This window comes from Benincasa hispida, chromosome 1 (assembly GCF_009727055.1).
Source record: "Benincasa hispida cultivar B227 chromosome 1, ASM972705v1, whole genome shotgun sequence".
NCBI lineage: Eukaryota > Viridiplantae > Streptophyta > Magnoliopsida > Cucurbitales > Cucurbitaceae > Benincasa > Benincasa hispida.
In genome coordinates this window covers 40,893,590-40,911,723 of record NC_052349.1, presented here as the reverse complement: position 1 = coordinate 40,911,723, position 18,134 = coordinate 40,893,590, and the positions used below count along the sequence as shown (strand labels likewise).

The following is an 18,134-nucleotide window of genomic DNA, read 5'->3' as shown; positions in this document are numbered from 1 at the left end:
CATAGGTAAACAATCGTGTAAGCGATCGCTCAGCGCCATCGCATAGCTCTTCGCCGCATCACTTAGCTCCCGATCAAAGGTAAACGGTAAACGATCGTGTAAGCGATCGCTCAGTGCCATCGCATAGCTCTTCGCCACATCGCTTAGCTCCTGATTAAAGGTAAACGATCATGTAAGCAATCGCTCAGCGCCATCACATAGCTCTCCACCTCATCGCTTAGCTCCCACTCGAAGCTACATGATCGTGTAGTGCCATCGCATAGCAAAACAACGCATCATTTAGCTCCCGAGGTAGACGATCGTCTAGCGCACAATACCTAAACGATTAACGCCCGAAGTTAGACGGTCATTTAGCTTTTCCTTCATATCGTCTAAGGTATGAAGCTAAATGATCGTTTAGCTACTGAAGCTCAACGACGATATGAACAGAGGCTGATCGTCTGGAATCTGCAACTCGGCCCCTTCGCTTGTTTCTTCGAATTACAGCTTAATTTCAACTTTAATGACTCCAAATAAATTACAGACTCTTGGGAAGACATTAAAGCTCATCAAGAAAGAGCCAATTACAAATTTAAACGGGAAATTAAAGAGAAATTAAAGGCCAAAACTTAGAAAACCATATCATTACAGAAGTTTCATATTTTCATAAAAAACACCCACCAAACCAGAATTAACCCGAATTGAATGCTTATAAGATGCTCTGATACCAATTGTTGGATCAACACCAGCACACAGTGGAAGAAATCATAATCTATAAGCATTCTAATTCAGTAATTTTGGTTGAAAAGAGACATGCTAAAAACAGAGTATAAAGAGTTTCATGAACATACCTTGTCCGAACCAACAAAATCTCCATTTCCAGCTGCAAAATCCTCTGAATCCTTGTGTAGACCACCACAAGATCTTCCCTATTGTCCTCTTGGTGCTCTAGATTGAGTTGTGGGACTCGAAATAAGCTAGAATCAAAGGGAATATGGAGAAAATTCACTTAACAGAACCCATTGAAGAACACCTTCTTCATCCGAATTTTTCAGCAAAAATCAGTTGGTTCTCATGCCTTTCTTCACTCAAATCTCTTCAATATATTGCAGATTATCATGCAAAAAGATGTGCTGCATGCGATGCAGCTCATGCTTGGAGTTGAATATATTGCAGACTATCATGCAAAAGGAATAAGCTACTTGAAGATGACTTGAAAAAACCCATTTTTTCAAGATTTGTGATTTTTCAATTTCCAAAATCCAAAATTGATTTTAAAATAATATTTTATTTCTAAAATAAAAATTTATTAATTTTACAAATTAATTTCAAAAATTAATTTTCTAATAAAATTAATAAATATTTATTTAAACAATTTAAATAATTATAATTAATTTAATATCTAATATTAAATTAATTTTTACACAAATTCATCTTCATATATTTAAATCAATATTTAAATATATTTTCTCCAATTCCATTTAATTCTAATTTGAATATTTCAAATTAACTTATCACGCTACTCTAGAGCTATCCATTTTCGAGCCAGTAAGGGGATCTCATGGACCTACAGATCATGGGCTCCAACGATCTGAGATTAATCGGCTAAACTCATTAGACCGATCTAACTCCCATTCGTTAACTAATGGGTCACTTTCACTAAGCCCATAGTTGAACTCCCTCACTATAAATATATTATATACACTCGCTATAACCATGATTAGTAAGTTACCCTTCACAGGTTGTTTCGCAATAACGGCTAGGTCAAATCTCTGTTTTACCCCCGAAATTACCTTTTGTTTCCTTAAGTCCCGCTGATCCCCTAATGAACAATTGTTTTTTGTGATGCAATCACAAAACCGAGTCCCTCTTATACCAAATGAGAGGGCGGGATCTCTTGTTCAAGCCCTAGAATCAGCACTTAAGGGAACAACCTCTCTACTATCCCTAAAGCGAGTAGGAGTGAATTCCTTCTTGTACCCTGTGTCCCCAACTATCTATCCAATCTTACCCCTGAAATGGCAGTCATATTGAGTCGGCACTATTGAGCCAACCCTTACCTATGCAAATCTAAGGGCAATCCCGAATAAACAGGAGTTCATAGTTAGCTCAGGATTAAGGTCAAGTTACCTAGGTCGTCGCTTTAAAATAGTCAGTCTTAAATAGTAAACAGCGTTATAAAGTAAGAATGACTCATTTTGTGGTCCGGTCTTATACAAACTCTTTTACACAAGGACACCCCCACTCCGCATGTCTAACATGAACGAATTAGGATCACTTCGTTTGTAGCACTTTACAACTCTTTGTAACAACTAAAAAGCAGGTCGCATCCAATAGTGTTACCAGAATAAGGTACCCAACCTTATCCATATACTATAGATCATTTTGACTATTTACTCGAACCTAATCCACCTTTATGTCTCCACATAAAGTTCAAGTACTCATCCAATAGTCAAGGGACTTTTAGGTTTATTGGATTTCTATTCAAGCAATAGATCTATTCAATAACACCTTTATTGAATTATCAGAATAAGCTCCATTGTTTACATACCACGAGTTTTAGGACATAAAACCCAACAGATACATACGACGTGTTTGATGAATTGTTGTTTTCTATTTGATGAAAGTTTGGATTGTTTGGTTGCCCCCTCCATTGATCTTGATGATGATGACTCTTCGATTGAATCTTTCTTTACTTCTAATGATTTTGATTTGAATGATAATTTTTCTAATAATGATGTTGTGGAATCTCATGTACAAGAGATCGAGCTTAAGGCTCTCCCTTCTCACCTCAAGTATGTTTTCTTAGGAGAAGAAAAGGTCTTTCCTGTGATCATATCTAGAGAACTCACATCTTCTCAGGAATGCTCATTGGTATAAACATTGAAGGACCATAAGAAAGCAATTGATTGGACTTTAGATGATATCAAAGGGAAAAGCCCTTCCCTTTGCATGTACAGAATCGTTTAGAGGATGGAGCTAAGGCAACCGTTCAACCTCAAAGAAGACTAAATCCAACCATGAAAGAAATTGTTCACGAGGAAATCCTCAAACTACTTGAAGTCGGAATAATATACCCAGTCCCAAATAGCCAATGGGTAAGTCTGATACACGTGGTGTCGAAGAAAACTAGGATGACCATTGTGAAAGATGAAAAAGGTGAGATGATCCCAATGAGAATGAAAAACGGTTGGAGAATGTGTATATACTTTAGAAAACTCAACGAGGTAACAAAAAAAAAGATCCCTTACCTATACCTTTTATTAACCAAATGGTTGAACGGTTAACCGGAAAACCATATTTTTTGTTTTCTTAATGATTTTTCCATATTTTATCAAATACCAATAGCACGGGAAGATCAAGAAAATATTGCTTTTACTTGCACTTATGGTACATATGCATTTAAAATAATTTCATTTGGGTTATGTAACGCCCAGGTACGTTTCAACGATGCATGATGAGCATTTTCTCTGACTATGTAGAAAAGTGCATAGAAATTTTCATGGATGACTTCACTATGTATGGTAATTCTTTCAAAGATTGTTTGCACAATTTGAGTTTGATTTTGAAAAGATGCATAGAATCAAATTTGGTTTTGAATTATGAAAAATTTCACTTCATGGCTTCTCACGGAATAGTTTTAGGACAACTTGTATTTTCTAAAGGCATAGAAGTTGATAAAGGAAAAAAAAAATGTGATAGCTAACCTTCTCTATCCTAAAAACATTGGGGAAGTACACTCTTTTCTTGGTAGTGTAGGGTTCTACAAGAGGTTCACTAAGGACTTTTCAAAAATTGCTCTCCCTTTGTCAAGTCTGCTTAAAAAAGATGTCGTATTTAATTTCAATAAAGAGTGCAAGGAAGCCTTTGATGCACTCAAGGAGAAGTTGACATCAACTCCAATCCTTCAACCACCTCGATGGGACTTGCCATTTGAGATCATGTGCCATGCTAGCAACCTAGAAGTAGGGGTGGTATTAGGACAAAGAGTTAACAAGAAGTGCCATGTGATTTGTTTTGCATCTAGAACGCTCAATTCATCTTAAATCAATTCTTCAACAACAGAAAAAAGAATTTGTTTTTATAATTTTTTCTTTGGATAAATTTATATCTTACATTCTCGATTTTCCAATAATTTTTTACGCTGACCATGCTGCTCTTAGGTACCTCATGATGAAGAAAGAATCAAAGCCCAGACTTGTCAGATGGATCCTTCTTTTGCAAGAGTTCAACTTAACTATCAAAGATAGAAAAGGATCCGAGAATTCAATGGCCAACCATCTAAGTAGAATCATGCAATAAGAAGAGTTAATTCCAATTAGAGAAGACTTTCCTAATGAACACCTTTTCAAGGTAACTGCTTTCCTATCGTGGTACACTGACATGGTAAATTACCTTGTTATGAGCAAGTCTCCCTTTAACATGTCTTCATCTAGAAGGTCTAAACTAAAAAGTGACTCTAAATACTTTGTATGGGATCCTCCTTATCGGTGGAAATTTTGTTCAGGCCAAATCATTAAGAGATGTGTCCCTAATAAAGAATTTGAGTCTGTTTTGTCATTTTATCATGAATATGCATGTGGAGGTCATTTTAGTCCAAAACCAACTGCTAGAAAAATTTTAGATTTAGGACTATTATGGAATTCTCTTTTTGCCGATTCGTATGCTTATTGCAAGTCTTGTGAAAAGTGTCAAAAATTCGGATCTTTGTCTAAAAGAAATGAAATGCCTCTCAATTCTATTCTTGTTCGTGGAATATTTGACGTGTGGGGCTTAGATTTCATGGGTCCATTTCCTTCTTCATTTGGTTATTTGTACATTTTTCTTGGAGTAGATTATGTTTCCAAGTGGGTCGAGGCAATCCACACTAGAACAAATTATTCTTCTATTGTTTCAAAATTCCTAAAAATAACATCTTTTCTAGATTTGGAATTCCTAGGGTCATCATAAGTGATCAAGGAATGGATTTTTGCAATAAGACTATAGAGACATTATTGAGGAAATACAGAGTTCACCACCGTGTTGCAACCCCGTATCATCCTCAAACAAATGGCCAAGCAAAAATTTTAAATAGAAAAATGAAAAACATTTTAAAAAAGATTGTAAACCTGAAAAGAAAAGATCGGAGTTCTAAGCTTAATGATGCGCTTTGGGCTTACAGAATTTCTTTTAATACGTCTATAGGAACAACCCTGTACAAAATTGTATATGGAAAGGCATGCTATCTTCTAGTAGAGTTTGAATACAAGGCGTATTGAGCGGTTAAAAAATGTAATTTGAATCTAGCCCAAGCCAAAGAGAAAAGACTCCTAGAGTTACAACAATTGGAAGAATTAAGACAATATGGTTATGAAAATTCAAAAATTTATAAACAAAAAACCAAAATTTTTCATGACAAAGGCTTCATAAGAAAGAACTTCAAAATTGGACAAAAAATTTTGCTTTACAATTCTAGTTTACAATTAATACCTGGTAAACTCAAGTCCAAATAGCTAGGTCCTTTTGAAATTACTGATGTTTTCTCTTATGGCACAGTCAAAATAAAAAGTCTTGAAAAAGGAAAAATCTTCAAGGTGAACGGGCAGAGACTCAAAATTTATAATGAAGGGCATGTAAACCAAGTTCAATTAGACTTGTGTTTGACTAATCCCTCATATATATGACACCCCTCTTCACTAACATCGAGCAAACGATGTTGAAAATTTGCAAAGACAAGACAAGTTTTCTTCTTTCCTTTTTCATTTTTCTTTTCTCTTTCTTTCTTTCTTATTTTTGCATATTTTTTACTAATAAATAAAATAATTGATTCTTTTTCTTTCCTATGTAGGTTATCAAATAAAAAAAAAACAACAAAAGCAAGGAATTCTCTCTCAAGCAAATAAATGATTAACCACAAAAACCAGTGAAGTTTCTCTCTATATCCCTTCCTTTTTATTTCTTCAATTCATTTGCTTATTCTAAACATTGAAACAATGTTCCATCTTTAAGTTGGGATGGAAAACATTGCATGTTTTTTATATTATTTTTAGTATTCTTTGATTAGCTTTAAAAGATGAGTCTCACTGAAAATTTTTGCTTTATAATGATCTGTATAGAATCATAAATGTATGTCTGGAACCCTTGATTGTTAATTAGTTAGACTGATTACATAGATTTTGCAACCCTGATCTGACATATTTGAATAAATTTGAGGCTTTGATTCATTCTCATAGCGTAATTTTGATTCTTTGAAAAACATTACTATTGAATTCTTTATGCTCTAAAAGACCATTTTGCCTTGAACACAATAAATTCATGATTGAATCAATGCATGTTTTCACATTTAAGAATTTCATTCACTTTCTTCTATGCATCATTTGTTTTACACAATCTCTTGATTCTTATCGATGAAATTTTGATGACACACTCTTTCAAATAAGGATACAAACAAAATTTTGAACCTTTTAAAAATTTTCTTACAAAATTTTGAAACTCATCTTTCAAATGAAACTTTCTTTTCCTTTTAATTTCATAAAAAATCAAATATTTAGCTTTTTAGATTTATTTAAAATCTTAAAACTCTTAGAAACGTCATATCTACTTAATTTTTTTTTTTTTACCCCGATAGGACAACCTTTGGTCTTAGAAGGTATCTTTTTAGAGTAGCAAGTCTAGACAAAGAAGAATAAAAAGGGTCTTCTAAAAAAATGCTAGCATATATAAAAAATAATAATAAAGCAAATTTGCAGAGTTAACATAACAAAATTAACATAACCTTCACTAACATGTGTGTGTGCATGGATAGAGGTGAAAAGAACTACCTTCATCGTGTCTAGTCAGGGCCCACAAGAAAAGAATGATAGGTTCTTGACGGTGTGAGTGTGAAAGCTATCCCTAGGTAAAAGAAATGTCAATTACATTTTGTATGCATGAGTTTAAAAATGCACCCTTGTATTAGAACTGCCTCTCTCTAATGCAAGTTAGGTATATCCTCGATCAATAACCGGGCCAATGTAGGATGAAGATGAATTAAGAGTTGGATGTCTCTTTTTTATTAGTTTAGGCCTTTAAGTAAACTAAAACTTGGTAGTCTTTTCTTCTATGATTTTGCAAGAAAAAGACTTTTTCTTTTCAAAATAAGTTTCGACCTTTTGTTATCAAAACTTTAAATTTCTAAATGCTTGCTTATATCCTTACTTCCTTGATTGTTGAGAAAAGAGATGAGAATCAATTCATTGTGTAAGACAATTGAATGTATAGACCATTTGAATGTGAGGATGTAAATGTGCCAACTTGTATAATCGATTTGAATAAATGAATGAAACTTTGAATAAACAATAAACAATCCATATTTGCTGCATACTTCTATTTTTTACTTGTTCGGGATGACCAAGATCTAGGGGGTATTTTGATACATCCTGTAAAGAGTTAGTTATCTTATTAGTACTAATTCCCTCAATTATTCTTCAATTATTTGCTTATAATGTATATTTTGATAGGTAAATTCCAAATTCCAATCCTAACAAAAACAGAGTTATTTTGAAGGATTTGGAACTAATTCAACCTAAACGACACCAAAGAATCACTTATGAAGAAGATCCAAGACAAATTACCACTTTGCTTCTCAAGAGGAACAGTTCAACACACTTCAACAATACTCAGAATGTCACGACCAGCTCTTCACAACACTCAGCCTAACACTAGCTTGACGCTTGAAGACAGAATGCACCCATTTGCTGCAAAACAGGACAGCATCATAACATTTCACCCAGAGTCGCAATGCTCTAGAGATTGACGGAATCGTCTGCGAGCGCGCGCCTTGTGCAACCGAGTGTCAGCACAGCATCAAGACGTTAGTCGAATGCTTTTTGGCTTTTTTATGATTTAGCGTTTCAATGCTAGCCTTGGCGTTGCGACACTACACCTGCAAATATAAATTCATTTGTTTCATTTTTAGTAGGGAGGAACGAGAGAAAATTTATTTTTTGTTGATAGAGAAAGCTTAGATCGAAATTAGAGAGAAAATTTACTCAATTTTGTGTTTGTATGAGAGATTTCTTACAACTTTTACAATTCTCTAATGAATTGCTTCATGAAATTCATCATGCTTTCAAGGATTCCTTCAAAACTTCTCATCTTTATGGCTAGGTAATTCTATTTCTTGGGAATTTTTAATTCTAGGTATAATTCTTGAATTCTTTTTGTATATTTTCTTGAATTGTCTTCATTCTTGAATCTTCTTGGGCTGAATTTGAATAGAGATTAATGGAGGATAGTTGACGCTTTGATTCCATTGAATTCTTATATGTAATTCTTGCTTAGCACTATTGCATAATGGTGAGATAGGTTACAAAATTAAGTTTTCTTGTGTTAATTAGGACTTTTTCCGAATTTAACTCTTGAAATTCTTAATTGGAACATTCATTCAATCATTCTTGAAACTTACTCTAATGTGTTTCTTGAATTTCATAATCATGATAACCCATATCTTTAAAGCAATTTAAGAAAAGAATATAATAAATGCTATATGGAAGTGTTTTTTACTTAGATTAGGGCTTATTGATGTGATTCATGTTAATTAGCTATATGGGTCTTTAAGGGTTTTTCTTATTGGATTATGGGACGTTGAGTTTTCAAGAAATGGTTCAAGAACAATGATAGGATTAAACCTAGTAACAAGAATTCCCAAGAATTTTTTTCTATCAACTCTCTTCTAACAAAAATAGGAAGTTTGTTTTACAATTTTCCTTTTTGAATTCAAAGGGTTTTTTTTTTTTTTTTTGCCAATTAATAGAGGTTCCCTCAAGATCGACCTCCTACTTCCACTTTAATTACATGTTAGTTTTAGTAGTTGTTAGAGCATTATAAATTTCATTTGCTTGGGTAAGACACAATTAATGACACCTATTTTTCACCAACCACTAAGTGTCCTTTATTCTGTCTCTCACATAGTTAGGACAATCAGCTTGGAAGTGGCCAAAACCTTCACATTCTCTGCTTTTGAAGGTTCGATCCCTACCATTTTGATTACATTCAAACCCCGCTCACTTTCTTTCTTCACTCTAAAAGGTTTAAAGCTCTTGTGCATATTATGATTAATGTTGCCAGTATTGTCTTTGACATGAGGTGTATTGTACTGTCCAAGACGCTTATTCAATCTCTTTAATACTTTGTTGAATTGTTTTGTCAACAAAGCAAGTGAGTCAGCAAGGTTCTTTTCACCTTCTTTCTCTTTGTTTAAGATGTGGTCTTCATTCACATATGATTGCAAAACTAACCTTTTACCTTTCTTGTTCGTTTGTTCATCAAATGTCAATTCAAAAGTACGAAAAGACCCAAAAAGTTCATCAACTTTCATGGCAGCTATATCATGTGCTTCTTCAATGGCGATCACTTTCATGTCAAAACGTTTTGGCAGAGAGCGAAGAATCTTTCAAACTGATTTTTTTTTTTCTAACATTTTCTCACCAAGGGCAAAAGATTCGTTTACAATGTCTAGAATGCATACATTAAAATCAGCTATTGTTTCATCCTCCATCATTTTTAGAGATTCAAACTTCGAAGTTAGAATCTGCAGTCAAGACATTTTCACTTTGGATGTACCATTACTTACTTCTCTTAGGGTTATAGTTTAAGAATGATGGAAGATGAAACAATAGCCACACATACTCGATACTTAAGTAAGAATGAGTGTGGAAACTTTAGAATTTGAGATGGAGAATTACTTACTTCTCTATAATTATACAAACAATTTGACTTAGAATGAATTACGATTTTTGAATAGGATTAGGTTAAACGTTGAGTCACCTTGGTTAGGACATGCATTGAGCATGTCCCATTAGCCTCAACCTTGGCATGTAGTTTTAACTCAAGTTTTACCCTTTTTTGAATTTATTACTTTTGAACTTGGCCAAATATCAATTATGTCTTTTCATTCTAAAATTAGCTATAGGCCATAATTACAATTAACATATACAATAACTAAGACCCTATTTAGTAATCATTTCATTTTTTTGTTTTTAGTTTTTGAAAATTAAATCTATTTCCTCGTCATTTCTTACAATGATTTGATTCTTTTTTAAGTACAATGATTGAATTCTTAACTAAATTTCAAACACAAAAATAAGTTTTTAAAAGTTACTTTTTTTAGTTTTTAAATTTTGGCTTAGTTTTTTAAATCATTGATAAAAAATAGATAATACGAAAGAAAATTTAAATGTGGAAGCCGTGTCTATAGACTTAATTTTAGAAAAAACAAAAAAAATCAAATAATTATCAAACTAGACTTAAGTTAACATGTCGTGACCAAGTGATAGTTTGGACATACATAACCTCACATCAACTTTATTAGTTACCATATAATTGAATAATTCACCAGAGTTCAAGTGGAAAAAAACCAGATTATGACACATAAAAAATCTAACAGAGGATAGACATTTAATTTAAAAAAAAATGAATAAATGGGAAAATGACAGTTTCTCGATGTGTATTTATTTTAAACTAAAATATACATAAATACTTTTTTTTCAGGAAAAAAACAATATAAAAAAACATTTGAATTCCTGTACATGCTGATGTGGCGAAAAGAAAATAAAAAGATTTCATTTCAAATTGAAAAAATTGTCTAAGAAGAAATAAAAAGAGAGAGAAAAAAATTTGCCAAAGACGAGAGGCATTTTAGTAGCAGTAGGGACAATTGAAAAAGTTTGAAGGTCTGGTAAATTTGTTAAGCTCAAAATTCCATTTCCATGGAGCAACCCCCATTCATTTCTCAACGACGAGATGAACCGGAGTTCAGCCTCCGTGAATGGGCGGCGAAAGCCAAAATTAACCGCGACCCCGCCATTTCCCGGCGATTCTCTGGCTCTTACATCAGAAGCTTTCGAGAAGATGCGAGGTCGTTTCGATCAAACATCACTACCATCACTAGCACCGCCTCCTCTCCTGGATACCCTTTTGGAGGTTTTCTTTTTCTTTTTCGGAATTTTGATTCCAGCCATGGATTCTTCTGTTCCTTAACTTCTCTGGGTTTTTTTTTTTTTCAGATGAAATTGACCCAGCTACTTATTCCTTTACTAGTGCCATCAAGGGTGAGTTTACTTGAATTTGGGCTTTGCTTTGCCTACAAAGTGTTTGTGAAAATGAATTTGAGGGAATTGGTTTTTTTTTTTTTTTTTTTTTGTGACTGGGTGCTGCTTCTTATGCAGCACTGCAAGCCAGGTCGCTCAACAGTTGGGAATGCTTTTCTCTTGATGGGTTTACTTTGAATTCGAAGTGGAACGAAGCCGAGAAGTATATATGTAATCCACTTTCTGGGGAAGTTCCCATGGAGTGTTTATCTGCAAAATCGCTTAGTGGGAGGTCGTTTAGGAACTTAGCAAACAGAATTGCGATATCTGCTCCTTTAGTTTACTCCAATCATTCACAACAAACTCAAACAAAGCCATGTTCTATTACACAAGTAGTTCAGAAACTCCCAATTCCAGGTTAAATCATCTGTCTTCTCCTTTACAATTTCGAGTTTATTCGAGTTGGGGGTTGGATGATTTTGAATTATCTGTTGTAATTTTCAGAGAAGAAAGTGGATGCCAATGCTATGACCAGAGATGTGGGAACTCAAAGCACACCACCAAACGTTGGTTCAAATAGTCCTAGTCCTGCTTCTACGCCTCCCATCGTGGAGAGAGCATTAAAGAGATGCGAACTAGAAGAAGACTCGCCCAATTCCAATTCTAAAATTACTCCCGAGACAGAGGTATGTACCTCAGTCCCAATCTGTCATAGCCTAAATCTTTTATTATATTAGTCTGATGCTTTTAGTTTGATTTCAAAGGCGTCTATATGGAAAGTCTGAAAGTCAAATGCAGAGCTAATTGGTAGTTGGGAATTGTTTAAATCACCCCTAGCCTAAGCCAATCCCCACAAAATCCAAAAATTTATGTGGATAGGTTCTGGTGAGTAGAATATTCTAAGTACTTATTTTTTAACACACTGCTAGGCTCAGAAATTAAAACCGCACCCAACAAGTTTGAATTATTGAATTCAGGGAGTTTACACGGTACTCTATAAACCATTATTAAGCCCACAAAAGCTGGATTTCGCGGTGATTGTACAGGAAAATTGATGTCGATTTGTTTCTATGAATTGGATATGATTCAGTTTTAATGAACAATTAAAACAACTTTGCTGGTGAACCCAACATATGATCCGCCTTTCTTCATAGCTTGAGGAGAAGAGCAGTTAATGCAAAATTTAAATGTCAACCTAAGCATCACAGAATAGAATCTAAGAAAAGAAAGAAACAAGTGGAGCATAAGTGAAGTTCAGCTTTCTCAGACACAAAAGCTTTTTCTTCAATCTATTTCTATCCCTCCCAAACAGCCCCACTAAGGATGAGGCAACCAAATCAGGATTGTCCCGATACATGTCATAAAACAGAGTACTATACCCATACAAGGTGGGGGACTGATTTTGTTAGCCACAAGTTGTTACAGTTTTGGTCCCTTTTTTATTTTTTCCCCCTCATATTGGCCTACTTTCCAGCTCATATAGTTGTGATTGTCTCTATATTGTAGAAACATATTTTTCTAGAAATTAAAGTGATAATATTCAGATGTCAGAAAACCCTGCCTTGATTCAATTCTTGGTATAGAGACAGTGTCTCAACCCATGAATTACTGCATAAATTTCAAATTTCCCACCTTGAACTCTGTATTTGTCTTTTTTCTATTCCTCCCTGTCTATTTCATTTCCTTTCCTTTTACCTTAGTGGAGCCCATCAAGATTTTCCTTTACATATATATCCCTTTGTTTTTCAACAAAAATCTCCTCTCTATATATATATTTTTTGAGATTCTCATTGAAAAGGCAGTTACAGCTCTTTTTTCCCCTTCTTTCTGAAAGTTGTGGCCTTGTATGTTCCCTTTCTAGTCGATTGAGCAACAATAATAGGTTGCTGAATCATTGCTTCTGTGTTTACTACTGAACAAATCACCAACAAAGAATCCTCAAGCATTAAAACCATCAAGAAATGGGCAGTGTTGAATTTGTTTTTTTCTGCTAAGATCAAGTGAAATTTATAGTTGAAACCTCCAACTGTCCGTGAACAAATTAGAGGTTAATAATCTATCATTTCTTCTGTAGTTCCCAAAATCTTATTACATAGACTTTAGAAAGCCTTTTATCTGGCACTGATATAAAGCAATGTCATCTAAATGCAGGTGATAAAAAGAGAAATGAAAGAGGAGAGAGCAAAAGAAGAAAAGGTAGATAGAGAACTAATAACAGAAGAAAAGTGCAAGCAAGGGGGATGCTTATCATGGATGAAGAAGAAGCAGAAAGAAGAACAAAGATCAAGAAGAAAGAGGTTCCTCTCTCATCTAAAACTAAAAGGGTGCTAAAAGAGAGAGATGAAATGGAGAAAGAACAAACATGGAAAATGAGGGAGGAAGGGAATAGAGAAGATAGCTCTGTAAGGAGAGATTTGGTTAATTAATGCAAAATGGAAGAGAAAGGGTAGATGGGAATATGGGATTGTATGAAGATGAGGGTTATCACAAGGGATAGTTCTGTGTTTGTGGTCCTATTTGTCTTTGCCTCTTAATCACTTCAATTTGTTCTTTGTGATGGTGAAAGAAGGCCAGCAGCTTAGGCTTCACGTGCATGCTTTTGTCTTTGTGTTCTGAATAGTAGGGTAAGGCTCTAAAGGGCTCCTCCTTTTGTTTTCAAGTTTTAAAATCTCTCTCTCATTGTTATTATTATTATTCGCCTTTGTTGTAAAAATTTTATACTGTATTTAACAAAAATCTTAGACCACCTAGTTCTCATTTTGATACTCTAGTTCATATGATTTTTGAATTTGATACTACATTGGTTACATGTGGTTTAGAATCCAAGTTTCTAGATACTACAAAATGGTTTTGCTAAATGGATTGCAAAAGTTGGATGGTGAGGAACTAAGATGAATGCATTTAAATTTAATTAGGTTAGAAAGTTAAATATAAAGTGAAGCTATATCGATTAGTTAAATTTAGGAAAAAGTTCAATTTTTTTATTGGGTGAGTAAATTTTAATTGGTCGTGTTGCAATTGATACGTTCTTAAAAATAAACTTATGAATTTTTACCAAAACAAACATAGTTCATTTGGTATGCAATGTGTTAGCGACCAAGAAGTTTGTGGTTTGAATCCTCCACCCCCTATTGTATTAAAAGAACTTTTAGATCATACAACATTCAACTAATTACAAAGTACACTAAAACATGTAAGAAAAAGTTTAGCTAAAGCGAGCATAACTCAACTTACATATAAATATGTTAGTAACTAAGAGTTCTTTGTTTTAAATCTCTCTACTCATATTATAATAAGAATTAATTAATTAATTAAAAAAAAAAGGCTGAATCTAATAACAAAAATACTAGAACGTAACTATAAAGTTATGCATATAAAAAAGGCCAAACTTATCACCAAAATACTCTGATTCAACTAATTAATAAACCTTTTATGGTACAGAAACTAGAACTTCAGCCTTTATAGAAGAAGTATATGTCAATAGTTATGTTCGGTTCATGTTTGGCAATTAAAAGAACCCATGCTTGCAAAGTAGTCTTATATAATTGTAAGGACACCAACTCATCTCAACTCTTTCTCGTTCTAATATTTTTAACAGCTTCACTCATTGATCACTGTCAAAGACTATTGCTGCCACACTTCGGAAACCAACCTCAACGACCACTTTCACATGGCCAACTTCGATGACCGACTCTAGGCTCCAACAAACCACCTCAAACGACCACCTTCGTGCAACCAACTTCAACTACCAATTTTGGGCTCCATCAACCACCTCTGACAACAAACTCTAGCGATCAGCTCCGACAACCACCTTCGTGTGACCAACTCCGAGTTTCAACAACCACCTTTGACTATAAACTCCAGCAAAAATCATCTTCGAAGATCAATTTCAACGACCACCTTTGCGCGACCAACTCCGGGCTCCAATAACCACCTCCACCGACAAACTCCGACGACCAACTTCAAAACCACCTTCGTGAAACTAACTTCAACCTCCAACTCATGGGTATGAGATGTCCTAGTTTATTGTATTTATATTTTTTTTTTCTCACACTCAACATTGTATATGTAATCCACTGAGTTTCAGTCCAAGTGGGAGTTTGTTAGGTTGTATGTCCTGAAACTCGTGGTTTGTAAACATTAAACATATTCTATTTGCAATAAAAATATTATTTATTCAGTAAAATTGTTATTAAATGTGTGAATTACACTTATTAAACCTAAATCCAATGTACTAGGAACCCCTAGCTATAGAATAATGAATACTTGAACTTACTTGGAGACATAAAAGTGGATCAAGTTCGAGTAGTAACCAAAACAGTCTATAGTATAGGGATAAGGCTAGGCACCTTATCTTGGAGACACTATCGATGCAGCCCACTTTGTAATTGTTTCAATAGTTGTAAAGTATTACAAACGATGTGATCTTGAATCGTTTATATGAAGACATGCGAGTAGAGGCGTTCTATGTAATGAGTTTACATAAAACTGAACCGCGAAATAGTCACTTTTACTTTATGACACCGTTTACTAATAAGACTGACTATTTTAAATCGATGACCTAGGTAACTCGATCTTAATCCTAAGCTAATTATGAACTCATATTTGTTCTGGATTATCCTTTAATTTGCATGAGTGAGAGTAGCTCAACATCGTTGACTCAATAAGCCTCCCATTTTAGGGATAAGACTAGGTAGATAGTTGGGGACATAATCCTGCAAGATGGAATTCACTCCTATTCGACTCTAGGGATGGTAGATAGGTTACTCTCTAAAGTTCTGACTCCGAGTCTTGAACAAGGAGTCCAACCCTCTCGTTGGCCCAAGAGGGACATGTTTTGTTGGTTAGACCACAAACCAATTATTCATTAGAGAATCAATAGGACTTAAGAAGCAAAGATGTAATTATAGGGGTAAAACAGTAGTTTTGACCCAACTGTAATTACGAACAACTTGTGAATGATCGATCTACTAATCATGGTTAAATCAAGTGGACAGAAATATATTTACAATGAGGAGAATGTAGCTACTGAGCTTTAATGGAGTGTTCTGGTAGTTAACGAATGTTGATTAATTGGATTAATGAGATTAGCCAGTTAATCTCTGATCGTTGGAGCTCATGATCTGCTAGCTCATATTGGACTAAACCTTGGAATAGTATATTCTAAGAATTTGAATTGTTCAAATTTGAATTAAGGGAATAAATGTTAATTATATACAATATAATTAAAAACATTTAATTATTGAATTAAACAAATTGGAGAGTTAGAAATACTTAAATGGGATTTAAATATTAAATACATGAATAGAGATTCATGTTTGGAATTGGTGTTTTATTAATTAAATTGTTTAATTAATTATTTAAAATTAATCATTTAAATTAATTTTATTTAAAATTAAAATTGAATTTAAGAAATTCATTATTTTAAAATCAATAATTCTTTTAATTGATTTTATGAAAATCAATTTTGAAATAATTTTATATTAAGTGGAAATTTCCCACAAAACCCACTTACTTAAAACAACTAATCTCCCACTATTGCATGCCTTTTTGAAGTGTCATTTTGAGGTTAAATCTCATTGCACGTAATTAGTCTATAATTAGTAGAATTTTGATGGAAAAAAGGGGTTAATGCATTTTTGTGAATTTGAAGAGATTGTCTCTCTTAGGTTCTCACCAAAATTCTCTTAAATTTCCTAAAATCTCTCACAAGTGTGGATGTCACAATCCGTTCCAAAGTCCAAAAATAATGGAAAAAACTTTTACGATAGTCCACTAACAGTTCGTGATCAAAATTCAAGGAGAGATTGTTGAAATTTTTTAGTTCTACAAAGGTTGTGCTTCTTAAACCCTAATTTCATATAATATGAACTTGCATGCTTATTATCTAATGTAGTTAAAATGTTTAAAATCCAAATTGCTTTTGCATATTAAATGTTAACACCTTCACCAACAACCACCTCCGACTACAAACTCCGGCTAAAATCACTTTCAATAAATCAACTTCGACGACCAACTCTGACGCCCAACTCTAGCTCCAACAACCATCTTTCACTACAAACTCCAACAAAAATCCTCTTTGATGATCAACTCTGATGACAACTACCCCTAGCAACCAATACCAACATTCACCTCAGGCAACCAACTCTGATGTAGACCACCTCTAACGATTAACTTTAACAACAACCACATTTGGCAGCCAACTCTAATGATCACTTCGTACAACTAACTCCAACCACCAACTTTGTTGTTCATCCTCAACAACTAACTCTATCGATCAACTTGACCAATAATATACTATTAAAAAAAAGCTTGGCTAGTGAAAGTGTGTTTAAATACAATTAGAATTATTAGTTTATAGTGTTTAATAGTCATCTTTTATAGTAATTTGATATTGACAATCCTATTTTTTATGTATGTTCAACTCATACGTTCCATGACTATTGAAATATGTTGTAGAGTTGTTGATTATATAAATAATAATATTTTGTCTACGCTAATAACAATATGTATATATAAAAAAAATTATAAATTATATTTTTATTTAATTGAGTTCACATATCAAATTAATGTTAAGAATTTGGAAAAGTATGTATGTAGTTGAATGGTGGAACAATAAGTTAAGCAAAAACAAAAATAACAAATAACAAAAAAAAAAAATCATAAAATGGAGATTTTTTTATGGAACATTTTTTCAGCAAGAATTAGCGTAAACGTTGATATTTGCTTTTAGATGATCCTCCAAATTTAGAGGAATTGAAACTGAAATTATTGAATAAATGTGGTGCCATTCTATTGGTTGCTAAGATGATTTGGTAGATTCAATTTTGAAAAAAAAAAAAAAATCTTATGGCAGATAAAAAATAAAGAGCAAGAAGAAGAAGAAGGCTATGATCAAATTCATTGAGAAAAATTATGAATGAAAAGTTTTGATTTTTCCTTGTTTCCCAATTTATTTAAACATATTCATGCAAGAAAAATGGTGGGATAATTGTTGTTTGTGACCCCAAAAAATAAATAAAAGAAAAATATTTAAAAAATAAAAGAAAAAATTATAATCCATATTTTATTCAAACAAATATGGGGTAGAATTAATTAACAAAAAAT

The 18,134-nt window shown here is 33.4% G+C and overlaps 1 protein-coding gene across 1 annotated transcript; it reads left to right on the top strand.

Moving 5' to 3' along the window:
- Positions 1-10,573: 10,573 nt before the first annotated feature.
- On the top strand, positions 10,574-13,792 carry LOC120069317. The gene is made up of 5 exons (XM_039021050.1): positions 10,574-10,920; positions 11,004-11,048; positions 11,166-11,444; positions 11,532-11,713; positions 13,179-13,792. Exons 1-5 carry the CDS (start codon positions 10,707-10,709, stop codon positions 13,356-13,358), a joined length of 900 nt encoding a protein of 299 aa, XP_038876978.1. The 5' UTR covers positions 10,574-10,706; the 3' UTR covers positions 13,359-13,792.
- The last annotated feature ends 4,342 nt before the right edge of the window (positions 13,793-18,134 follow it).